Source organism: Myotis daubentonii, chromosome 9, assembly GCF_963259705.1.
Source record: "Myotis daubentonii chromosome 9, mMyoDau2.1, whole genome shotgun sequence".
NCBI lineage: Eukaryota > Metazoa > Chordata > Mammalia > Chiroptera > Vespertilionidae > Myotis > Myotis daubentonii.
In genome coordinates this window covers 55,128,397-55,154,698 of record NC_081848.1, presented here as the reverse complement: position 1 = coordinate 55,154,698, position 26,302 = coordinate 55,128,397, and the positions used below count along the sequence as shown (strand labels likewise).

At 42.7% G+C, this 26,302-nt stretch overlaps 2 protein-coding genes, 2 non-coding genes and 1 pseudogene across 5 annotated transcripts in view; 4 read left to right on the top strand and 1 right to left on the bottom strand.

The window, feature by feature from the left end:
• Nucleotides 1-3,489, top strand: part of PIK3C2A (phosphatidylinositol-4-phosphate 3-kinase catalytic subunit type 2 alpha) — a 105,924-nt gene extending 102,435 nt beyond the window's left edge. For both annotated transcript variants that reach the window (XM_059709029.1, XM_059709030.1), the window contains exon 33: nt 396-3,489. In XM_059709029.1, coding sequence (XP_059565012.1) covers nt 396-578 — 183 coding nt within the window. In that variant the 3' untranslated portion in view covers nt 579-3,489. The remainder of the gene's footprint in view (nt 1-395) is intronic.
• A 4,097-nt stretch (nt 3,490-7,586) lies between these two features.
• RPS13 (ribosomal protein S13) lies at nt 7,587-10,757 on the top strand. The gene is made up of 6 exons (XM_059709028.1): nt 7,587-7,668; nt 7,817-7,865; nt 8,047-8,125; nt 9,327-9,496; nt 9,820-9,920; nt 10,681-10,757. The coding sequence occupies exons 1-6, from the start codon at nt 7,646-7,648 to the stop codon at nt 10,712-10,714; spliced, it is 456 nt and encodes a 151-aa protein (XP_059565011.1). The 5' UTR covers nt 7,587-7,645; the 3' UTR covers nt 10,715-10,757.
• LOC132242497 (small nucleolar RNA SNORD14) lies at nt 8,919-9,008 on the top strand. The gene has a single exon (XR_009454662.1). It is a non-coding gene; the product is annotated as a small nucleolar RNA SNORD14 (small nucleolar RNA).
• Nucleotides 10,402-10,492, top strand: LOC132242496 (small nucleolar RNA SNORD14). Its single transcript, XR_009454661.1, has one exon. It is a non-coding gene; the product is annotated as a small nucleolar RNA SNORD14 (small nucleolar RNA).
• A 13,785-nt stretch (nt 10,758-24,542) lies between the features above and the next one.
• Nucleotides 24,543-24,642, bottom strand: LOC132242383 (U6 spliceosomal RNA; annotated as a pseudogene).
• Between the last annotated feature and the right edge of the window lie 1,660 nt (nt 24,643-26,302).

Sequence of the window (26,302 nt, the reverse complement as noted above, 5' to 3'; positions counted from 1 at the left end):
GACAACAAAAGAAAATTTTAATCCCTCGTTTTTTGTATAATACTTATAATTATGCTATCTCAACTTGCTTCCTTCTATTCTCATTAGATCATCTTAGTGCATGCTTCCTTTCCTCAAACTCCATCTCAGAAAAACCATGTTTTTAGTTTTAAGCCATAATTACTTTCTACTTTGTACATTTCTATGTCACTCTCTCAGAGGACTGAGAATACAATTCAGGACTCCTGAAATATAAAATGTGTATCTAAAGCGTGAGACAAATTCCACCAGATGTGTCATAATCAGTGTCATTAATTATAGTCACTTTGACTAATGATCTCATTTTTTTACTTAAAATAATCCAAGAATTCAAAGAAATAATTTGTAACTTTGTTTTCTTTTTGCCTTTGCTGTAGCTTGTGTACAGTGGATATAGCAAAGAAACCCTAAGACAGAGAGAACTTCAACTAAGTGTACTCAGTGCAGAATCTCTGCGGGAGAATTTTTTCTTGGGTGGAATAACCCTGCCTTTGAAAGATTTCAACTTGAGCAAAGATACGGTTAAGTGGTATCAGCTGACTGCAGCAACCTATTTCTAAGCTAGTGAATTTCTGAGCTTTGGAAGTAGAACAGTTATAAACATGTACGTACGCGCGTGTGTGGGCACACACACACACACACACACACACACTTGAGAACTTTATATAGTATTTTTATATTTGGATAGAAATTATAAAGTAAATGTACTTGCTGCATTTCAACACACGTGTTGGACCAACAGTCACATAACTAACTTCTATGAGTTTGTTGAAGCCATTGCCGTTTTAAAGTCATTATGTAGAATGCTGTAAACCCTAAACTTAATATATAATAAGTCTGCAAAAGACTTAGTGAACAATTTAATCCCCTCTTGAGTAATTCAGAGTAATAGCTTTAGTTTGGTCTTTTTTTCATTGTTTCTTACATAGACACAGTATGTTTGTTTTCCTGTTTTGCACCTTCTATAGCCTTTACCACTGTGCATGTTTGCAAACACCAAAGGAAAGGAAAGGTGCAGATGTTACAGTCAAATGCAGCTGCTACTCACAGGGCCGAAAAGCAAAGCACAAATTATAGTTATGTTAAGAACTACTAAGTAGTTTATAGACATAGGGGGAAATAACATTGCTTTCTATTTTTCATGTCTTTAAAGCCTTTTTCAGAATGAAGTGAAGTTACTGAAGTTGTAAATAATGGTGCCTTAACTTCATGCTTGCCTGGCACTTCATTCTGATTATTTTTCCTGACTTGATAAGTAGTAAGTAGTTTCCTCTCACTTTCAGCTTACTCGAGACAAGAAGTTATTTACACTTATTAGTGTTTTTCCCACAGAAAGATCACTTTCTCTACTTCTGATATGTGACTTGGTTAAAGTCAGCCATTTAATTTATGTTTGTGTTATCCGGTAATTGAATGAGATTCATCAGTGTAGCTGTAAACTAAATTCCATCATTCCATTATACTAATAGTCCTACATTTATTCCCAGGAGTGTGAGTTTGGTAGTTTCACTTTCATGTATCTATATTCCACTCCCTCATTAAACAAGTGAAAATTGTTTACCCATGTACCCATTCCTGTTTGGTAGAAGAACTCCAATGAGTAGGGCAGACTCTTCACAATGGGCCCAGGACAAAAATTCTAGGGTCCATACTGAATTAAAATGTAGACTTTTATGGTAGAGTTGGTTTTGTAAGTGTCTTACATTTGTAAACATTGTACATTAAAAAATTATTTTCCTTAATATAATGTGACTTAGAATCATAAGGGACATGATTGAAATCATTTACAGTAACCATTAAGAATAAGATTCATTTTTATTAGTTGTTCAACTTCACACACAGTTTTGTGTTTATTCTGGGTAAATATGTATATATAATATCCTCATGGCTAAAACAGAAAGTCACTTTTTAAATGATAATAGATTGTAACAATCTGGGTGCTGTAAGATAACTGACAAAACATGCAATGTAGAATACCAACACAGAAAGGACCGTCTGCAATTCAGTTGTCCAGAACAGAAATTTTATGAACTGTGCAAATATTTAATGTACATGGTGATACCTGCAGAGCAGAAATAGATGAGTCGAGGATGCATCAGTGGGACAGGCTAAAAAAAAAAAAAGAAAAACTTGAAATTTTTGGTGCCTAACACTAATGGTCCATTTGTAGGAAACCCCATGAGTATGGTATATGAATGTCTTTTTTTAAATGTTAAAATGTGTCGTCTATTTAATACAATAATCAAATGCACTCAAAGCATCACTGTTTATTTTATTTTTCCAGATAGCATGTGTAAGTAGCTTTGCAAATGTAAAGAAGTAGTAGATATTTTCACTTAAGTTTTTGATACCTAATTCCATTCCACAAGTTGTCATTAGCACTGTAAAAGTACTGTTTTGGTAAAAGGTCATTGTTAATTGGACTCAATGTATACTGCCTATTTGCAGTCTGTTACTGCAGTGCCTCTTAGCATAAATAATAGAGCTGGAAAATGTCACTTTTCAATTACAAGAAATCTGGATTCTTATCTAAAAGTGTATATTATGATTAATATTGTACAGTTAACCAGAGTTCAGAACAAGTGGTGATGTTTTCTCTTAATTTAACTCATTCTGTGCCTTCTTTGGTCATTAAAACACCACACACATACTTTATATATATTCTAATATAAGTTATTTCTTTGTGAAATGCTCATCTGCAGCCCTTACCAAAAAAGGGACTGGGGCACCTCTTTGCACTACTACTATCAATAGATTTTTAAGTGAGTTGGTTTTTTAATCATTTTTTAAAACTTACATTCAAATAAATCAAACAAAAGTTTAAACAAGCTAGCCAAGACACTAATTTGTATGTATAATCACGTTTTATATCTACCTTTATTAAGTAAAAATAATTACACTATACGTAAGTCCTGCACCGGAAGAATTCTTTCCTCTTGGAGTGTTTTGGGATTTGAAAATAATGGTTTACTCCCAGAACCTATTGTTTTCTCTACTGAGGAACCCAATGTAGAACTTGCACTGATGTTTTTATTACTGCCTTTAAAAGAATCAATTGGTATCTAAATGTTAAGGCATGTATGGTCTTTGATAAAGTATTTTATCTTTTCAAATTAATGTTGAATAAAAGTTTCAATATCTTGCCTTAAATTGGTTAATCGGTCTTTTCTAGGACTCCATTACTATGGCATATAAAAAAGAAAACATTCAATTTTGATACTTAGACTGCAGATCAAAAAGGACTGAAGCCACACTACTATATTTTTAGATTAACTTACATGCTGTTTGAGTAGCAGTGCAAATATGAATGAATATGGTAGTTAGTCTGATCTATAAGAACCAAATACTTTATGTTAAGGTAGTGAATAAGATGTATAATTTTTTTATTAATACCTTGAATATATTCAGTGGATTGGTTGTGACTTCATAACTGTACTATAATTTTATTAAAATATTTCTGGAATAAAAGAACTCTGCTATCATTTCTTTCCTCGTCACCATATTACTGTTTTTGGTTCCAAACTTTGAGCTCACTGTTGCTGTTCTTTGCATTTTACCCAGGAGTTTATTAGGTTCAAATAATCCTGAATTTCAGAACTGACCTTTCAGTTGCCCCTAAAGATGTCCAAATATAGTGTGTCTGATTTCTAAGTGTGGTTCTTTGAAGGTCTGGATTGCCACTTGCCTAGAGCCCCATCACCATTTCACAAATTGAAATGCTTCTGTGGGTATGGTCCCTAGCCTTTAGTAGTTTATTTAAATATTAAATAATGTATTAACATTATAGACATATCTACACAACAGGAAAATGTCGATTCTTCTAATACCCAGAAACCAGGAAAAGCAATAACTTAATCAGAGCCAGTGGTGGTTGTTTTTTTTTGGGGGGGGGGGGGGGGTAGGGGGTGATAAACTCAGTTTCTGTCAGAAAAGAAAACCTATTTTATTTCACCCCTACTCTTTGAAAACACTTTATCATACAAATTTTAGACATACAAACTTAGACAACAGTAGAATGAATTCCATGAATGATTCCATCATATTCCTACAACAGTTACTACCTTAGGTCTAATCGTATTTGATATGTATTAACTAGGATGTGCCTAGATGTAGATATCTTTTTTTTCCATTTTAGAATTCTTAAATATATGGATCAGTAACTTGAGTTCTGAATAATTTAGTATGATTCTTCAATTAGTTATTCTATTCAACTGTTTAACCCAGCCGTGGGCAAACTACGGCCCGCGGGCCGAATCCGGCCCGTTTGAAATGAATAAAACTAAAAAAAAAAAAAAAAAAAAAGACCATACCCTTTTATGTAATGATGTTTACTTTGAATTTATATTACTTCACACAAACACTCCATCCATGCTTTTGTTCCGGCCCTCCGGTCCAGTTTAAGAACCCATTGTGGCCCTCAAGTCAAAAAGTTTGCCCACCCCTGGTTTAACCCATCCATTGAGTTTTAAATATTGGTTGTTGTATTTTTCATTTCTAGAATAACTATTTGGTTTATTTTTTTTATTTGAATCATGACCCAGGAAAGACACTCACAATACTGACAAGATCAATGGGGAAAGAATTATCTTTTCAACAAAGGACAATTAGATAACCACATGCAAAAGAATAAAGTAGAACTCTTACAACATATACAAAAATTGGTTCAAAATGGATCAAAGACCTAAACATAACTAAAATTATAAAACTTGGGAGAAAACAAGTGTGCATCTTTGGAACACTGGGTTAGACAAGGGTTTCTTAAGCATGACACAAAAAGCACAAGGGTCTTGGCCGGTGTGGCTTGGTTGGAGTGTTACCTACACACCAAGGGGTGGTGGGTTCAATTCCTGGTTGGGGCACATGCCCAGGTTGCAAGTTCAATCCCTCGTCAGGGCACAACTGATCAATGTTTCTCTTCTCTCCCTCTCTCTCTAAAAAAGGCAGAAGCAACAAAAGAAAAACAGATAAACTGGGCTGCATCAAAATTTTAATATTTTGTGCATCAAAGGACACTATTAATAAAGTAAAAAGACAACTCACAGAATGGGAGAGAATAGTCACAAATCATATGTCTGATATGACACAAATGGGCAAATGACTGAATACACATTCCTCCAAAATGATCAATCACATGAAAAGATGCTCAACACGCCCTAGCCCCGTGGTCGGCAAACCGCAGCTCGCGAGCCACATGCGGCTCTTTGGCCCCTTGAGTTGGCTCTTCCACAAATTACCACGTGCGGGTGCGCGCACACAGTGCGCTTGAAACTTCGTGGCCCATGTGCAGAAGTCGTCATTTTGTGGAAGAGCCAGTATTTTGTGGAAGAGCCACACTGAAGGGGCCAAAGAGCCACATGTGGTTTGCCGAGCCGCAGTTTGCTGACCACTGCTAGCCGGTTTTGCTCAGTGGATAGAGCATCAGCATGTGGACTGAAGGGTGCCAGGTTCGACTCAGATCAAGGGCACGTGCCGGGGTTGCAAGCTTGATCCCCAGTAGCGTGTGTGCAGGAGGCAGCTGATCAGTGATTCTCATCATTGATGTTTCTATCTCTTTCCCTCTCACTTCTCTCTGAAATCTGTAAAAATATATATATATTTTTTAAACAAGATGCTCAACTTCATTAGTCATTGGGGAAATACAAATACAAATAATAGTGGGTTACTAATTCACACCCATTGGGATAGCTAGAATAAAAAGTTTGAGGGTGGCCCTAGCTGGTTTGGCTCGGTGGATAGAGCATCGGCCTGCGGACTGAACGGTCCCGGGTTCAATTCCGGTCAAGGGCACATGTCCGGGTTGTGGGCTCGATACCCGGTAGGGGGTGTGCGGGAGGCAGCCGATCAATGATTCTCTCATCATTGATGTTCTCTCTCTCTCCCTTCCTCTCTGAAATCAATAAAAAAATATTTTTGAAGAAGTTTGAGGGTGTTGGAGGCCTCATGTGTTCCTGGTGGGATTTGCAAAACAGTGCAGCTGCTGTGGAAAACAGTTTGGCAGTTCTCAAAAAATTAAACATACTCTATGACCCAGCAATTTATATACTAAGTGTAGATATATATAAAATCTCAAGAGAACTGAAAACGGGTATTCAAATACTTGTACACACATGTTCACAGCATTATTCATGACCAAAAAGTACAAATAAACCAACTTGCCATCAACCAATGCACAAAGTGATATATCCATAAAATGGAATATTACTCGTGAATGTACTAAAAAACACTGAATTATATACTTTAAAATAGCAAATTTTATAGTATGTGAATTTTAACTCACTTTAAAAGGCTATACGATCAATTTTTAAAAACCATTTGATTATGGTATCTCTAATAAGTAATTGTGCTAACAGTGACAATTTTTTAGAAAGTAATTTTACCCTTTTGTCTTTAAAAAAATCAGGTTCCAATTTATGGAAGTTCTCAAAAGAAGCATGCCACATGTAAAGGCAATAGGGATATGACTATAAGGTAAACACCATTTGATTAAACTTCAACACATTTAGCTACATACAGGCAGTCCTCGGGTTACGTCGGACTCCACGAACGTCGTTTCGTGGTTATGTCGCCATCTCCCATTTATTTATATTTTAAAAAGTTCCATCATTTCAACGTATGTACATATGTGCTTTATGTTTTTTATTATTTATTTACCACAAGTAAAGATCAGGAATGATCTTTCTTTTAATTTTTTTACTGTTTCACTTCATTACTGCTGTGTATGTGCTCCATGTGAGTGACGTAGGTGCTTACATAGGTGGGTCCTGACTTACGGAGAAAACGCGTTATGTCGCACATAGGAACGGATCTCCACGTAACCCGAGGACCTACTGTATTTTGCTTTGATAATATTGATACAGACATGGCCAGATACAGTGAAAAACTAGTGGAGGGCTTAAACATGACTAAAAAAAGAAATCTTGAAATACCTGTTACAGTTTCTATCCCATAAATAAATATTTTAGTCAACATTCCTATATCCTTATTAGAAAAGTTGTACCGATTTTTTTCTTTTTTAACCAGAGTGGTATTCTCAAAACAATCCAGCACTGGGGTTGGTTACACCATAGACATCCCTCAGTATTTCCCTCCTAGTATTTCCATTAGGAGACATAACTGGGATGTCAGGGGCTGAGGGCAGGCACGTCATTCCAAGCAATACTTAAGAAACTCGTGTAATTAAGTACGTAATTGACCTGACCCAAATTCGCTGGGCGCGGGGCGCGGATAAAGGCCTTCCCTAGTGTAGGGTAAGCCCACCAACCACTGCAGCTGTCTCCAGACCCCCCCACTCCCAGTCCGGGATTCGAACCTGCACGCTCTTGACGCCGGCAGCACCTTCAGCCGCGCAGTCCCAGCTGCAGGAGGACTTAATTTCCGGCTCCGGCCTCGAGCCTCCTCAAAGACGGATGCATGCCGGGATGTGTAGTCCTGTTGATCAGGAATCCACTACCGCGTTGAAGTGCATTTCGGGATATGTAGTTGTTAGGCCGACGCCGAGAGTTACGCAGTGTGGCTCCGCCTCCCGCGTACGAGGAAGCGGGACGTGTGAGGTCACTTCCTGCGTGCTGGGTGGCTTCCTGCAGCGTTTCCAATTCACGCTCTTTTCCACCGCCAGTCCGCCGCCATTATGGGTCGCATGCACGCTCCCGGGTGAGCTCGGGTTTCCCAGCGGGTGCAGGGCTCGGCCGCGGGGATGGGGGTGGGAAGGAGCGAGTGTGGGCAGCGGGTCGAGGGGATGATGGCCTTGGCTGCTGTGGCACAGAGCGCCCTTTCATCCCCAGACTACTTCTCTCCCCAGGAAGGGCCTGTCCCAGTCGGCTCTGCCCTACCGCCGCAGCGTCCCCACCGTGAGTAGCTTGCAGGGACCCGGGAGGCCGGGGAGGGGCGCACCTTCGTCGCGCCGGGGAAGTGGCGCGGGGTGGGGGCCATCCGTGCGCGAGGAGCGCGACTTCCAGGGTGGCGGGACCGCCCTGCTTCGGTACCGTCCCAGGTTTGCCATCCTAAGGCCGCTTTCTTTTCTGCAAACAGTGGCTGAAATTGACGTCTGACGACGTGAAGGAGCAGATCTACAAACTGGCCAAGAAGGGCCTGACTCCCTCGCAAATCGGTGCGTGTTTTTGCCGAAGGTGGCCCCTTCCGCCTGCCCTCGTGTAACTTGCCGGAAGGAGTGGTGGTGGTGGTGGTGGTAAATGGGTCCCAAACGCGCCCGAAAACCTGTGTCCTTTTTCCTGGCTTTACTCTTGATGACCCAGACCTAATCTTCACTTGTTGAAGTTCTCTGTAGACGGTAAAGTTATTGAAACGCCCTCCAGATTTTAATGAGCATTTACGGTGGGCTGCTCTGCAGAGTGCATGGTTCTGAGCACGTTACATATCCTGACCTGTGACTTCTGACAGCAGTGCTTGGGGGTAAACACGAGTAGCTTTCCCCATCTTACAGCTGAGGAAACGGAGGCACAGTGTGGCTGTGTAACTGGCCTCAAATCACACAGCTATTGGCTACTCGAGTGCTTGTCACACTTTCTCAGTTAGGTGTGGCTCGGCCCTCAGCCCTGTGTGACTTTGCAAATGGCTTCATGCAGCAAATGTGTGTCTGCTGTGTGGTCCTGGACCCCGGGAATACATGCAGGAGTCAGAAAGGGGGCACAATAATTGCCCTCCTGGAGCTGGTAGTATAGTGAAGGCATCACACAATAGGAAATACAGAGCAGACTGTTCGAGTCGTCAGACGGTGCTATTTTGAGGTGTGTTTTTTTTTTTTTTTTTAAATAAGGTACATTACATTTTTAGAAGAATAGCTGATGTTCTTAATAAACATTATTAGCTGGTTTTAATTGAGCAAATATACATACATAGTTGGAATCTTATTAATGGCTTTAATGTCCTTTAATCTGGCAAGCTCACTATGATGATGGTCTTCCAACATTCGCAGTTTCCACCAGAAGGGTTTTCCTTAGTGTTGGGTAAACCTTCCTTGGATGTCTGAGTGAGCTTTGTGTGAATTCTCACATTGGTTTCTGTGAGAAATATTTATAAATATAAAAGTCAGTCCCATTTTACAGACAGGAAGCTTGAAAAGCTACTTGATCTCAGGCCCTGGATATCACATGCTCCAGGATGTGTGTTTGGTGTGGGAATTTATGATACACCAGCGGCCTGATGCACGGAAATCGTGCAAGCGTAGGCCTGCCTTCCCCTGGCTGCCGGCACCAGCACCCGGGACCTGGGCTTTGTCGGGAAGGTCCAGAAGGAGGTCCGGTCTAATCAGCATATTAAACGCTTATTATATAGGATTGTTCCCTTTACAGGTGTGATCCTGAGAGACTCGCATGGCGTTGCACAAGTACGTTTTGTGACGGGCAATAAGATCCTGAGAATTCTTAAGTCTAAAGGGCTTGCTCCTGACCTTCCTGAGGATCTCTACCATTTAATTAAGAAAGCTGTTGCAGTTCGAAAGCACCTTGAGAGGAACAGAAAGGTAAGAGAATAGAACTGCTTGTGCTAACTTAGTTCGGTAAAATGTAATGCATCTGATTCGGATTAGATAAGGTGGTTTAGAATTGAAATTCTACCAGAAGAGACTGGTGGAGAGGTTTGGCTCTCCTAGTTACAGTATATTCAGTTGGTTGAAAATGTTGAGCTGTTTGTTGAGTTTTACAAATCATTCCTGCTTAGTCTTGTGGAAGGAAGCCTTAAATTCCCTTAAGGACTTAATGTACCACACGAACACAAGCATGTTCTCTATTAATGTTAAAATGTTTTGAGTGGTTTTCTTGAATTCTGTCCCATTTTTATTTTTAGGATAAGGATGCTAAATTCCGTCTGATTCTGATTGAGAGCCGTATTCACCGATTGGCTCGATATTATAAAACCAAACGAGTCCTGCCCCCCAATTGGAAATAGTAAGTATCAGTCTTATTTGTTCCAAGAACCAGAGTTGGCCAGATTGTAAATATACTAAAAGGACTCAGAGTAGTAATGTGTTAGCTCATGGCTATATGTTCAACTGCTTTTTCAACTCTGCCATTGTAACAGGAATACAGCCATAGGTGATACATAAACAAGTGGATGTGGCTGTTTTCCATTGAAACTTTATTTGCAAAGACAAGCAAAGGGCCAGAGTTTGAACCCCTGAGAGAGAGGAAGGGAAAGGGATAGAGAGATAGACATATCGATGAGAGAAACAACATCAATCGGCTGCCTCCCTATAGGGCCCCCATCTGGGATCGAGCCGGCATGTGCCCTGACCAGGGGTTGAACTGGCAACCTCTTGGTTTCTGAGCCACACCGGCTGGGCTGAATCACTTTTAGGCAGTTGATAAAGTTTCAGTTCGTGCCAATGATCCTAGGTGTTTATGTTGCCTTTATTTTTGCATCAGTTGCTCACTGTGATGATTGATTTCCAAACATTCGCAGTTTCCACCAGAAAGGCTTTACCTTATGTTGGCCAGTTCTTCCTTGGATGTCTGAGTGAGCATCTTTAATTCATTATGCTTGAGCCACAATAAACTGACTCAAGAACTCAGCAGTTTGGTGCACTTTATACATTTGGGATTATTTAGGCTGTTTATAAATAACTCCATTAGCTGGGAGACTGTAGGAATGAATATGGAGGACCTGTATTAACCCGGTCTTTTCCTTTCCCCCTTTTTTCCTTTTCAGCGAGTCATCCACAGCCTCTGCACTGGTTGCATAAAATATCTATGTACTCGAGCAATAAAATCATTGTTTAATTAGAAGTGTGATTTGTATTTCTTTCCCTTAAAAAATTGTGTACCAGTGAGATCATACATGTTGATCTTTTGATATGGGAGTATTTTAGCAGAATTAGAATTGTGTGGTTACACAGAGAGCTATCTATCCGTTGCTTCTCATACATGCCCTGACAGGGAATCAAACCCACCACCCGTTGGTGTATAGGACAAAACTCGAGTACACTGGTCAGGGCTAGGATATGGCTCTTATTTGTTCAAATTTCGTATATGTGAGCACATAGGATTTGAAGGTTTCCTTTAAGAACTGTTCTCTCCATTTAAAAATCAAGTGGCAGGTGTTAAATTGAATTTTAAATTGAAGCTATGCATATATATGTGGCTTTAAAAGTCATACCAGTTTACAAGACTTAATTGAAAACAGTCCCTTCCCTTTTGCAACCTGAAGTCTAGGGTGACGACAATTCAGCTATTTCTCTGACTTAAATGCCTTATTTCTGAATAACGTTTTGTGTGTTGGTTTGTTTTCCAAGGACAAGTGAAATTCACATAAAATTCACCCTTTCAGAGTGAATAATTCAAAGGCAGTATATTTATAATATACTACAACCATCACTCCTATTTAGTTGCAAATTATTTTCATCGCCCCAAAGTAAAACTCCATGGTCATAAAGCAGTTACTTGTTCTTCCCTCCCCCAGGTCCTGGCAAACCACCCATCTGCTTATTGTTCCTGTGGGCTTACCTATAGGATAGTTCATGTAAAGGGAATCATATAATATGTGGCCTTTTTATGTCAGGCTTTCACTTAGCATGATGTTTTTGGTGTTCATTCATGTTGCAGCATGTATCAGTACTTTATTTTTATGATTGAATAATATTCTGTAGGTACATACTATAATGTGTTAATTGGATATTTGGCTGTTTCTAATTTTTTGCTCTTTTTTTTTTTTTTTAATATATTTTATTGAATCTTTACAGAGAAGAAGGGAGAGAGACAGAGAGCCAGAAACATCAATGAGAGAGATCGATCAGCTGCCTCCTGCACGCCCCCCCAGTAGGGATGCGCCCGCAACCAAGGCACATGCCCCCGACCGGAACCGAACCCGGGACCCCCCAGTCCGCAGGCCAACGCTCTATCCACTGAGCCAAACCGGTTCGGCTAATTTTTTGCTCTTGAACAGTGCTATGAACATTCATGTACTTGTTTTGAGCCCCTGTTTTCAATTTTGGATATATATTTAGAAGTTGAATTGCTCTAAATAATATCCTTGTACTATGATTTCTTGGTTTTTAATCTAGTAGCTTCCAAAGAAAAGGCTCAATCCTTGGACCTCATTTTTTCTTTTTATGCCAATTCCTAGGTAATTCCGTCTAGTCTTGTGGCTTTAAAAGATATTTTTGAGGTTATTGCACTAAAATTCATACCTCAGCACAGACCTTCGCTGAACTCTAGCCTTAGGTATGCGTCCTATTCAATATCCCTACCTGGATATCTAATAAACACCTGGGATTTTTTGCAAACTGAACTCTTGATTTTTGATCACCAAATTCTCTTGGCTCTACCTTATCACCTCTACTACAACCACCCTATTCTGAGTCACCTCTTACCATTACTACTGTAAAAGCCTCTCTTTGCCACCTGTGATCCCCACCAGATCTTTTCCACATCCAGCATCTAAGATGATTTTTCAAAGTGCAAGTCACGTGGTATTCCATATGCTCAAACACCTCCAGTGGCTCCCATGTCATTCAGAATAAAATCTAAAATCCTTATCCTGCCCTCCAAGCAGGGTCAGTCAGGATCCTACAGGAAACAGATGTACATCACACTTAAATTGAGGGATTTGGAGTGTCTTAAAGGAATTCTAAAAGGTATGAGTGTTCCATAACATCAGCTTCCCAGGCAACAGAGCAGGATGGAGAGTGGGTCTGAAGGGCCCCTGTGATCTGACCAGCTACCTTTGCCAGTCACGTGAGCCTGGCTTCACACTCTTCCCAGGGCCATTGCCCTTGTTAACTTCTCTGCCTACGTTTAGGTCTCTAACCTCACCAGAAAGGCCCTTTAAAAAGCACCCTCCCACCCAGCACTCCATCTCCCCAATCCGGCTGTTCTTCCGAGTACTGAGTACTACCTAAATTATATCGATATTTTCAGGGTATGAGTAAGCCCCATTAGAACAGGGATCTTGTTCACTACTATATCCCTAGTATTTAGAATGTGTGACACATAGTAGGTTCTTAATACATGGTGGTTAAATTAATGCATATAAAAGATGAAAATTTGAGATTTTGGAAGTTTTTTTTCAACTGTCACTGTTGAAAGAGAATTCGACTGGGAATAGTTTCTAGGCTGGAAGTAATCCATACTAAATAAAAGCCTAAGTGACCCTCGCATGTGATGTCACAAGATGGCCGTCTTGCGCACAGTGGAGGCTGGTCCTAGTGTCTCTGCCGCCTTGCACAGAGGGGGCAGGACCTGGCGGAGGAGGTGGGTCGCGTCAGGGGAGGGCAGTTGGCAGTGACCAGGCCGGCAGATGAGGACAGTTGGGGGTCATCAGGCCAGCAGAGGAGGGCAGTTGGGGACAATCAGGCTGGCAGGGGAGCAGTTAGGGGGCGATCAGGCTGGCAGGCAGACAAGCGGTTAGGAGCCAGGAGTCCCGGATTGTGAGGGATGTCCCTGAGGGGTCCCAGATTGGAGAGGGTACAGGCGGGGCTGAGAGACCCCCCTCCCCCCGTGCATGAATTTCGTGCATTGGGCCTCGTGTGTGTGTGTGTGTGTGTGTGTGTGTGTGTGTGTGTGTGTGTGTGCGCGCCTAAGTGACCGTCCGACTGGTAGCTATGATGCGCACTGGCCACCAGGGGGCAGATGCTCAGTGCAGGAGTTGCTGAGCATCTTGGCAGCTGCGGTTCTCAGGTGACTGCACCCAGAACCAGAGAGGAGGGAGCCTAATTCCAGGGTGCATCACCCAAGAACTTCCCTCTCGCAATCCAGGACCCCTCGGGAGATGTCAGAGAGCCAGATTTGGCCCAATCCTTGCAGGCCAGGCCAAAGGACCCCACTGGTGCATGAATCTGTGCTCCAGGCCTCTAACCCATTGGCTCCCCACTTCGGGTCTGGCTCCCCACTGGGCCATTAGCCCAGTGATTGGCAAACTGTGGCTCAAGAGCCACATGCGGCTCTTTGGGCCCTTGAGTGTGGCTTTTCCTAAGCCTTAGGAGTACCCTAATTAAGTTACTAACAATGTACCTACCTATGTAGTTTAAGTTTAAAAAATTTGGCTCTCAAATTTCAATCGTTGTACTGTTGATATTTGGCTCTGTTGACTAATGAGTTTGCTGACCACTGCTCTAGCCCATTGCAGAGGTCGTGGGTCTGGCCCTTACAGAAACTTTTCGACTCGATTAGCTAAATGAGACATGCAGGACCTACTGCCTGCTGCCTCAACATCTGGCACCCGCACCAGCCCATCCACTTAATACATACTGATTTCCAGTGGAGGCAGTGAATTTTCCCACTACGACTCTCGGCTGGGAAATTAGCCTTGGCTTCCCTCCTTCCGGGTGGACAGGGTGGACAGTAGCGCCAGCAGGCAACCTTCAGGGAGGGAAGGAGGCGAAGGAGCAGCTCAGGTGGGAAGAAGGAGGTTCCTGCTGCCACAGGACTCTGCCTGGGCAGAAGGGCCTGGGCGGGAGCCTGACATTGAGCAGGGTCCTGCCCTAGGCCGACTAGGTTTCAGGCCAAGTAAATCCTGTTTGCTAAATGATTGCATTTTGCAGCTAAATGCCCATAAGTCATCAGTTACCTCCAAACTTAGGGTAAAGTGAGATGAAAGAAGCGAGACAGATACAGAGAGAAAGTGACATAACATTGGGAGAAGAGAGGAGGGAGCCCGATTCTGGGGTGCGTCACCCAAGAACTGCCCTCTCGCAATCCGGACCCCTTGGGGGATGTCAGAGAGCCGGTTTTGGCCCGATCTCTGCAAGCCAGGCTGAGGGACCCCACCAGTGCACTAATCCATGCACCGGGCCTCTAGTTTTTCATAAAAATGTTACCACTGCTTATTGTATCTAGCGTAAAAAAACACACCAACCTGCTATTGAGAAGTGAGATGTCATTCTAATTTCCACTCCTTTTATTTTTAACCTGATTTTTCCCCTAACATGATGTTTTTAGGGTTGTCTATTGTTTGGTGTTTTGAGAGTTGCAATAATACTTTGGTTTTTTTATCTTTTTCATTTGTTCTGCAAGGTACTTAAGCTATTTTAGTTTCAGAATTGTCTTGCAGTTCTGGAAATTGTCTTGAACTATTCCTTTAATATTTCTTCCACTCTATTTTCTGTATTCTCTTTCTGGAGCTCATTATTTGCACTTTAGACTTTCTGGACTGATCCTCTAATGTTTTCTCATCTTTGAACAACCATTGTCCATTTCTTTTCCTACTTTCTGAGTTTCAACTTTATCTTCCAGTCTTACTAAGTTTTTTCATTTCTGCCTTCATATACTTAATTTCCCAGAGCCAGTGGCATTTTGGTAAATGTATATGTGTGTGTATATATATATATATATACGCTTATGTGTTATTATGTTGATAAATGTATGTTGGTATTTTGGTAAATGTTCAAGTCTCCGGTGGGGGTGGGGAGAAGACAACTTTGATTTGCAATGTTTATTTTTGCGATGTAAAAACTCTCACTATAGCCCTGGCTGGTGTGGCTCAGTTGGTTGATCACTGTCACATGCACCAAGAGGTCGCTGGTACAGGTCCCGGAGAGGGCACATGCCCATGAGGGGCATGCAGGAGGCAGCCGATGGATGTTTCTCTCTCTGTCTCTCTCTCCTCCCTTCCCCTCTCTCTCTCCAAAGTCAATAAAATATATTTATAAAAAAATCCCACTATGGCAGATTTCAAGCTACCAATAGGATGTCACAATGGAATTGGGAGAGATGGTTGGTAGTAGACCATTATATGGTATTTCCTCTATGCAGGAACAATAAATGTAAATGACTTAAGACCTTGGATAATAGAAAAATGGTGTAGCCCTGGCTGGTTTGTCTCAGTGGATAGAGCGTCAGCCTGAGGACTGAAGAGTCCCAGGTTTGATTCTGGTCAAGGGCACATGCCCGGGTTGCAGGCTGGATCCCTGGTAGGGGGCGTGCAGAAGGCAGCCGATCAATGATTCTCTCTCTTTTTTTTTTTTTTAAATATATTTTATTGATTTTTTTACAGAAAGGAAGGGAGAGGGATAGAGAGCCAGAAACATCAATGAGAGAGAAACATCGATTAGCTGCCTCCTGCACACCTCCTACCCGGGATGTGCCCGCAACCAAGGTACATGCCCTTGACCCGAATCGAACCTGGGACCCTTCAGTCCACAGGCCGACGCTCTAGCCACTGAGCCAAACCGGTCAGGGCAATGATTCTCTCTTATCATTGCTGTTTCTATCTCTCTCTCCCTCTCCTTTCCTCTTTGAAATCAATAAAAATATTTTTTAAAAAAAGAAAAATGGTGTGAAATAATTAGGAAATGCTGAGTTTTGAGTACTTATTACATTTGTTTTGAATATAATTTACCTTTGAGTTTGAATGTTTTAATTTTTATTTTTAAAAAATATATTTGTATTGCTTTCAGAAAGGAAGAGAGAGCGCAAGAGAGAAACCGATAAGAGAGAATCATCCATCGGCTGCCTCCTGCATGCCCCACACTGGGGATCAAGCCCACAGTCCAGGCATGTGCCCTGACCAGGAATTGAACCATGACATCCTGGTTCATACATCAATTCTCAACCACTGAGTCATGCCAACCAAGCTGAATAACTTTTTAATAATGCCTCTGCTTAACTGGTTTGCAGAATTCCTGAAAATTTAACAGTTGGCTCCTATGAGCCCTTATGACCCAGATCCAGCTCACCACTCAGAGCTCATATTTTGTTCCCTGAATTTTCTTTTTTATAGAAATCTGTTTTTTATAGATGTATTTTCTCATCTCTGAATACTTAATATTTTTTTCTATCTCTACACTGTGTTTTCTCTGAGATACTTTTTTGTTTGTCTTTTTTTAAAAAATATATTTTATTGCCCTGACTGGTTTGGCTCAGTGGATAGAGTGTCGGCCTGTGGACTCAAGGGTCCCGGGTTCGATCCCAGCCAAGGGCATGTACCTTGGTTGCGGGCACATCCCCAGTTGGGGGTATACAAGAGGCAGCTGATCGATGTTTCTCTCTCAATGTTTCTAGCTCTCTATCCCTCTCCCTTCCTCTCTGTAAAAAAATCAATAAAATATATTTAAAAATATATATATATTTTATTATATTTTTTTACAGAGAGGAAGGGAGAGGGATAGAGAGTTAGAAACATCGATCAGCTGCCTTCTGCACACTCCCTACTGGGGATGTGCCCACAACCAAGGTACATGCCCTTGACCGGAATCGAACCTGGGACCTTTGAGTCCGCAGGCCGACGCTCTGTCCACTGAGCCAAACCGGTTAGGGCTTTGTTTGTCTTTTATGTTAGTCTTTCCTCAAATGCCCAGTAATCCTTGTAAGGTTCTGAATTGTGATGCCCACCATAAAGTGCATACAGTATTTGAATTGTACCTGGATGCAGTTACTCTTTTTCACCACTAGGTGGCGTATATTGTTGCAGGTAATGTTAACACTACTATATACCTGCAGCTTTTAATTTAAAAGTACTCTCACATTTATATTTCTTTTTTTTATCTTTAAATTCTTTATTAGTTAAGGAATTACAAATGTGTCCTCATTCCCCCCTATTAACCTCCATCCTTCCCTTCCCCCCACATTTATATTTCTTTGATTTTTACAACTTCTCAAAAAACCAACTGCAGATTTCTTTGGAAGGAGGCTTGGCATAAGTTCATTTTAAAAAATACATATTTTTAAAAATTAATTTCAGAGAGGAAGGAAGAGGGAGAAAGAGACAGAAACATCGATGAGAGAGAGTCATCGATCTGCTGCCTCCTGCACACCCCTCATTGGGATCAAGCCTGCAACCCAAGCATGTGCACTGACCAGGAATTGAACCATGACCTCCTGGTTCATAGGTTGGACCTTAACCACTGAGCAACACTGGCCGGGCAGCATAAGTTCATTTTTTAAAAAATTACCTCCATTTTAAAGATGGGAAAATTGAAGCTCAAAAGAGGTAATCTTTGAGACTCAAACTGAGGTCACTAGGATGCCTAGTGTTCCTATCACTATATCTCAATGCTTCTTATGAGCTTTTTTCTGTGTGTTTTTTTTTTGTTTTGTTTTGCTTTTAGAGAGGGAGGAAAGGAGAGAGAGAGAAATATTGATGTGAGAGAGATACATCAATCATTTGCCTCCCATACCCAACCCAATTGGGGATCGAACCCAAAACCTAGGTGTGTGCCCTGACTGGGAATCAAATCCCCGACTTTCCACATGCTCCCGCCAACTGAGCCACACCAGCCAGGCCTCATTTTTTTTTTTTTTTTAAAGAAAAGTGAAAATAATAATGACCCATGTTTTTTTAGACAAGTCAACTTAAAAATTAACAGAAACATACCTTGCTCTCCTTGGAGCATGTCCGTGCCCTTCCTTTTCTGGGGCATGTACTTTTGCTCTCTCTTTCCTAAACTCTAAGGGTCCCCACTAAACTAGCAACCAGGGGAACAGCAGGCAGTGGCAGCTCCTCCTGGGCTAACCCCCTGACCCTGTCTCCAAGTCCCCCTGTTCTCTGGCTTTTCGGTGAGCTAACAGCAGTCCCGCCGTGGCTCACTTCTTTTCTATAACATTTCTAGGGAGTCAAAGCAGCCCCGCTCAGGATCCCTGCTGTTACTTCTACTACCCTAAGTCCTTCCTTAGGACTCAAAATAAAAGTAAAAATTAACACAAACATTTTGGCTAATGTATGAAAATATCCATTACAGGAATCAAATTTTAATATCTCAGTAAACTTAGGAGTGCCTAAGTTTATATTGTTTTATATTGTTTATAAGTTCTCTTTTATATTGTTTCTCTTTAATTTTCTTATCTATAAGTAAAAATTAGATTTCTTTTAAGCTAAGGATAAGAGTTGCCTTTCAGTAACAAGCTGTTCATGGCATCCCAACCTCACCTGCAGCCACACTGCTGCTTACACTATCACCTGTTGCTGTGGCTACAAACACAGTGACACATACAGCAGGAGCTTGGGAATGACAACCACCAAATCAAGAGAGTGGTCCTCTCCAGAGGGAAGATGAGCAGGATTGGGCTACAGAGAGAGCTTCTGTGTTTGTAATGTATTTTTCCCCCATAAGGTAGGTGATATGTACAAGGGGATTTTTGCTATATTCTGTATTTTTGTATGCCCAACATTCTTTTAAAAATCTCTATGAGGTCTAGAATAGTAAAAAAGCAGTTCACTCAGCAATTATTTATGGCACTTTTGTAACATGTATTCTATACAGCGGTGAACAGCAGTCTATTCATTGCTAATTAATTCAAAACACATTCACTAATTGCTTCTTATGGGCAAGGTGCTAGGCCAGATGCTAATAAGCTGACTCATAGCTGATCCTGCACCTTAAAAGACATGGGGGCATGTGGGCGAAGAAATGTGGCTCTATGGAAAGTAACTTCAAGGGTGATCATAAATTCCTAACTAGGCAGGTCATGGTGGGTAGTCACACCCCAGGCATATAACCTCTTTTTTTAAAAATATATTTTTATTGATTTCAGAGAGGAAGGGAGAGGGAGAGATAGAAACATCAATGATGAGAGAGAATCATTGATTGGTTGCCTCCTGCACGCCCCCTACTGGGGATTGAGCCCGTAACCCAGGCATGTGCCCTTGACTGGAATCGAACCCGGGACCCTTCAGTCCGCAGGCCAACGCTCTATCCACTGAGCCAAACCAGCTAGGGCATAACTTCTTTACTAAAGCTTATCTTTGCCTTAAGCAAGCCCTGTCCATCATCTCTGTGCATCTAGGTTAACACACTTCTGAAATGCCCTCTTTCAGACCCCTCTAGTACATGACCACCCTTGCAGACCCCTCCTAAAGTGCAAGGGCACATCATCTTAACTAGCTTGTAATTCAATCCTCATCTTGCTTTCTCCCACCTCTGTGTAATCTTCCTACATCCCCTCCTTAATTTCAAATGCATAGAAGAAATTGCAAAACTGTTATTCTCTGGAGCATTTGAGATCTTGCTCCCTGGCATATGTTGCCAGTTTTGGCTCAGATAAACTCATAAAAATTCTCTGCAGGTTTGGACATTTCTTACATCAACAGGCATATTGCATTATTCATTAAGTGTACAAACCACAATGTAGAAATTAGCCTCAGAAGAGAGGTGCAGATAAAGTGCTAAGAAAAAAATCATGGAAGTTTTGGAAAGGCTTCCCAAGGAGATGCAGTGACGCTTGATCTGGAAGGATGCTTTGGGCAAGGGGGGAGAGGGAGCACCCCAAGAACAGAGCTTCCTGTGCGTGAGCAAAGTATGACGGTGGGAGAATGTGCAGTGTGCAGGACCAGTGAGTAATTTAGTTTGGCTGGTGAACTTTGGGGTAGTGAGAGAAGTCTGGGAAAGGAGTTAGGTCAGCTCCCAGAGGGCTCAGTTTAGGCCAAGCTGCTCCAGCCGCATGACCAGAACCGTGTGCTGTTAGCGAGGGCCGGTGGGGCGGGGAATGGCAGGTTGCTTCCTAGAGCCTGGGTGGGCACAAGCAGTACCTGGGCCTCTGGAGAGACGGAGCAGGGGTACAGTCCACACGGCCTGCCTGCTGTTAGGGTTTGGGTGGGAATCACCACGCGCAAGTGGCTCTTCAGTTTCTGCTTAAACTTCTCCAGGGTTGGGAGGGTCACCGCTGAGAAGGAGTTCGTTTGTTTTTCTGCTGGGGAGTAGTTCCTCATGGGTCTACTGGAGCCCTTGGTGAGGGGTGAGACAGGAGAGAAACAAGTTAGAAAAATATAAAGTGTGCTGTCTGCCAGGGGCCTGTCCTCTGGTTCTGACAGTCAGTGCGCCTGAGGGTGAGCCCGGCTTGGGGTCCCTGTGAGGAAGGCTGCTTTGGGCTGTGCCCTTCTCCACTCAGGCCTTGACCCACAGGCTGCAGGTTGGAGCTCCTGGTTTGCCTCTGTGCTAATATGGGGCGGCCATGGTGCTGGGCCTGGAACACTACCTCGTGGGGAGCTTGGGCCAGGGAGACCATTCGTGCTGGAGGTGTGGGAAGGTCCTGCGTCACCCTGGGGTCCTGCTCTCCTAGCATCTACTATTCTAGTCCAGGGGAAGGCACTTTGGCTGATCTGGGGTCTCAGCATGGGCCTCCCGCATTGGCATTAAGCCCCACCAACAGTGCTCAAAGATTGGGGCAAGGCTGGTCCTCCAGGAAGACTGACGAGGTGTCTTTGAGGATCTTTGGACAGAGCCCCTCCTGTATTTCTCCAGCTAACAGGTTGCAGTGCTGGAGATGCCATCATCAGAGGGTCTGGCACATGATTTGAGAGCCTACACCAGAGGTCCTCAAACTTTTTAAACAGGGGGCCAGTTCACTGTCCCTCAGACATTCCACACATGCGCACTGCGGGCCCGGGACGCGTCGGCTGCTAAGCAGGACAGGCAGCGGCGGCAAAAACACCCGGCGGGCCGGATAAATGTTTTCGGCGGGCCGCATGTGGCCCGCAGGCTGTAGTTTGAGGACCCCTGGCCTACACCAATATACTTATTTATGAACAAATTCACAAAGATTCAAAGATCATTACTGGTTTTTGTAACTCGTAAAGCCCTAGGCTAACTAAAGTGTTACTATTTATGCAAATCACCCCTGAGCTCTAACTGCCTCTAACTCAGGATCAGGGGTTATGGGTTACAAACTCCTTTGCCTCTACAACCACATTGGAGCAACGCTGGAATGCAGAAATTATTAAACTCCTCTTTGTCTGTTTCCTCTTATAAAAATGGATGTCAAGTCCCTTGCCCAAGGTCAAATGGCCAATGCAAGGCCACCGTGGCTGGACACTAGATTTTAGAAACAGAAGGGTGTTATTTCCTCCCAATTTCTCAAAGCAGCCTGGGGCGCGACACTCAACCCCGTTGAAGGACTGTTCTCTGACCTTTGAAAGCAAGATGAAGAATGAATGGGTGGGGGCTGGAAAGGAAGGACGGGTCAGCCTGAGTGTGTGTGTGATGAGGCCTGGAATGCGTGGCAGGAGTGCCACTGAGAAAAGTGAACTGGGATTGGGGGCGTGTTCAGTTAGCTATTCAGGTGATGAGACTCGGGTCCCTCACCTGGGGGAAGAGCCCAGGTCTGCCAGTGCCTCTGCCCTGTTTTCTCCATCCTGCACTTCCCCCAGGGGTGCTGTGTGAACTTGACTAGTCTCACTGCCTGAGGGATCTTTATCTAGAAGAGGAGGAGTTGGGTCAAGTAGGCTCCAAGCCCCTGCTGGGCCTGCTAGCTAAGTCTGAAAGCAGGTGAAGCGCCCGGCCAGTGTTGGTTGAATGTCCACCCATGAACCAAGAGGTTCAATTCCCGAGATTGCTGGCTCCATCCCTAGTGAGGCACGTGCAGGAGGCAGCCAATTGATGTTTCTCTCTCATCAATGTTTCTGTCTCTCTGTAGCTCTCCCTTCCTCTATCATTAAAAAAAAAAAAAAAAAAAAAAGCAGGTGAAGCTATTCAAATCTCCAACACCTTCAGAAGAGGGACCCTGGGCAGGCAGGGTGCGTGTTTAGAATCCAGGCTTGAGTCACTTTTCCTACATACAGACTCCTTTCTGGCCTTCTCCTGCTCGAAGATTGGAAATCAGGTGTAAATGTGAGGCATCTGGGCTGGGCCCAACCTGCTCATTTCTTCTTTCAGCAACATTCTCTAAACCAGTGGTTCTCAACCCTGGCTGCACATTAGAATCACCTGGGAATCTTTTTAAAATCCTGATTTCTGGGCCTCATCCTCCAGAAATTCTGTTTCTTTGTTAGGCCCAGAAATCAGGATTTTAAAAAGATTCCCAGGTGATTCTAACGTGCAGCCAAGGTTGAGAACCACTGCTCTAACCCTTACAATGGCCCTGGCTCCCCTCTTCCCTCCCACCCACCCATCCAATCAATAAGTATTTATTGAATATTTGTCAGGTGCTGTTTTAGGCTTTGGGATACAACAGTAAAGAAAACCAGACATGGTCTCTGCTCTCTTGGAGACTGTAGGACAAAGGAGATGTACCTGGTGCTCCAAGAGCGAACCCTGACTGGGTGGGGGAATCTCACCATGGGGGGCAGAGAGGGCTGCCCGGAGGAAGTGACTCTTGAATTGTTATTTGAAGTGAGGGGAAATGAAGTGTGAGGGGAAATGAAGTGTGTGTGTGTGTGTGGGGGGGGGCATTCCAGGCACAGCAAATAGCCTGTACATAGGCTTGTGGCAGAAGGGAGCAAGGTGAGTGTTGGGGAAGGAGAGTGGGCTGAGGAGGAGGAAGGGAGGCAGGGGCCAGAGCCACAGGACTTCGTAGGCCTTTTAATGTAACTTTTGTTTAGAGCAACAGGGATAAAGGTGTTTTGTTTTTTTGTTTATATTTTTTAAAAATATTTTTTATTGATTTTTTACAGAGAGGGAGAGAAGGAGAGATAGAGAGCTAGAAACATCGATGAGAGAGAAATATCGATCAGCTGCTTCCTGCACACCTCCTACTGGGGATGTGCCTGCAACCCAGGTACATGCCCTTGACCGGAGTCGAACCCAGGACCCCTCAGTCCGCAGGCTGCCGGTTTCGGCAAAGGTGTTTTATTTGTATTAGCATTTATTTGATGCTGAATTTACTGGGTGGACCTGCCCACCCAAGGGGAGTAAATGCTACCTGGGGAGAGGCAGGCCCTAGAGAAAGGGACTTCCATCCTGAGGGAGCCCCCGCAGGGGCAGCAGGAAGCTAGCCCAAGGCTCCTGAGTCCCTCTGCTGGGAACACCCAGAATATGCCTGGAGTCGGGAGGCTCTAAGGAGAATTTAGGTCAGGTTCTGGAGGGAAATGGGAAAACTACTTTAGGTTTGTGTGGGAGGATGCCTGTATAAAGCTGGCAAGGCAGGAATTAAGAAATTAAAATTGCCAGAGGTGCCAATGGAACTAGAAGCTCCAGGCAGGCAGGGAGGGACTGTGTCTGTTTTATGCAAGCAGCTATACTATTAGAGCAGCGCCTAGCACACAACGTGCATGAAATTAACATTTATTGATAAAATGCACAAATGGAGAACCTATTAGGTGGGGGGGAGGGAAGGAAGAAAAGGGGTGGCAAATGTTTTAGTGGAAGACAAAAAAGAAAGGAATTTTTACTTATTGAGCCTACTATTTGTGGGGCAATCTATATATATAAAAATCTAAGCGACCAAACGACTGGTTGACCAGTCAACAGGTTGCTATGATGCGCACTGACCAGCAGGGGGCAGATGGTCAATGCAGGAGCTGCCCCCTGATGGTCAGTGTGCTCCCGCAGCCAACCTCCCATGGTCCCTCCCCCCAGCCAGCTGCAGCCCCCACCCCCTGATCTGCTTTGATCGCTGGCCAGGCCGAGGGACCCCACCCACACAAGAATTCGTGCACTGGGCCTCTAATATGCTAATAAACCCTTTAAATTCATGATGATGTTTTCAAGTTAGTTTTTTTAGTTTTAAGGTTAAAAATATGAAACAAAACAAAAATCTAAAAATAAGGCTCACTGTCATAACAGACCCTCAAGCTCCTTCCCAGAGGCTAATAAAGTTTTTTGCATATTTTTTTAGAAATTTCATATGTATATCCCTTGAGGGTCACCTGCTGTTCCCTGCTGCATACAGGATACTGGCCTGTAGTTTTCTTTTCTTTTCCTTTTTTTGTGTGTGGGATGCTTCATGAATCTGTGTCATCCTTGTGCAGGGCCTTGCTAATCTCTTTATTGTTCCAATTTTAGTATATTAGTGCTGAAGAGAGCACTCATTTTCTTTTCATGTAGTGTCCTTATCTGGCTTTGGTATCAGGGTAGGACTGGCCTAATTAATTAAGTTCAGAAGTGTTCCCTCCTGTTACATTTTAAGGATTGGTGTTAATTCTTCTTCTTTTTTAAAAAATATATCTTTTATTGATTTTTTACAGAGAGGAAGGGAGAGAGATAGAGAGTTAGAAACATCGATGAGAGCGAAACATCTATCAGCTGCCTCCTGCACACCCGCCACTGGGGATGTGCCCGCAACCAATGTACATGCCCTTGACCGGAATTGAACCCGGGACCCTTCAGTCCGGAGGCTGACGGTCTATCCACTGAGCCAAACCAGCTAGGGCTGTTAATTCTTCTTTAAGTGTTTGGTGGAATTCACCAGGGATCCTGGTGAGTTCATCTGGATCCTGGGCTTTTCTTTGTTGGGAATTCTTGATTACTGATTCAATCTCAGTGCTCATTATTGGTCTGTTCAGATTTTCTATTTCTTCATGATTAAGTCTTAGGGGGTTGTATGCTTCTAGGAATTTATCAATTTCTTCTAGGTTACCCATTTTTTAGTATGTGATTGTTCACAGTAGTTTCTTATGATTCTTTGTATTTCTGTGGTATAGTTGTCCTGTCTCCTCTTTCATTCCTGAATTTATTTATTTGAGGTATTTCTCTTTTTTTCTTAGTCTAGCTAAGGGTTCGTGAGTTTTGGTTATCTTCACAATACCAGCTCTTAGTTTCATTGATCGTTTCTTTTGTTTTTCTGTTCTCTATTTCATTTATTTCTGAAGTGATCTTTGTTATTTCCTTCCTCCTGCTAACTCTGGACTTAATTTTTTTTTTTTTTTTTTTTACTAGTTCCTTCAGGTAAGTTTCTGTTATTTGAGCTCTTTCTTTTTCTTAATGTAGGTGTGTTATCTCTATAAACTTTCCTTACAATTGCTTTTGCTGCACCCCATAGGTTTTGGTATATTGGGTTTTTGTTTTCAATATATATATAATGTATTTTTATTGATTTCAGAGAGGAAGGAGGAGAAACAGAGAGAGAGAAATATCAATGAAGAGAATCACTGATCGGCTGCCCCCTGCACGCCCCCTACTGGGGATCGAGCCCGCAACCCGGACATGTGCCCTTGACCAGAATTGAACCTAGGACCCTTCAGTCCACAGGCCGACACTCTAGCCATTGAGCCAAACTGTCTAGGACTTCAATATATTTTTAAATTTCCCAGTTGATTTAGTCTTTGACCCATTAGTTGTTCAGAAGCATGTCATTTAACTTCCATATACTTGTGAATTTTCCAGCTTTCCTCCTGTTATTGATTTTTTGTCTCAAACCATTGTGGTTGGAAGAGATACTTAGTATGATTTCAATCTTCTTAAATTTGGTAAGATTTGTTTTGTCACATACCATAATCATCAATCTTGGAGAATGTTCCATATGTGCTTGAGAAGAATGTGTATGGAACTGCTATTGAATTTCTATAAATGTCTGTTAGGTTCATTTGGTCTAATGTGGCATTCAAGTTTATTATTTCCTTATTTATTTTCTGTCTGGAGAATCTATCTATCGTTGAAAGTGAGGTATTGAAGTCCTTTAATATGATCGTAGTCAATTTCTCCCTTCAGATTTGTTTGTATTTGCTTAATATAGTTAGACGTTCTGAT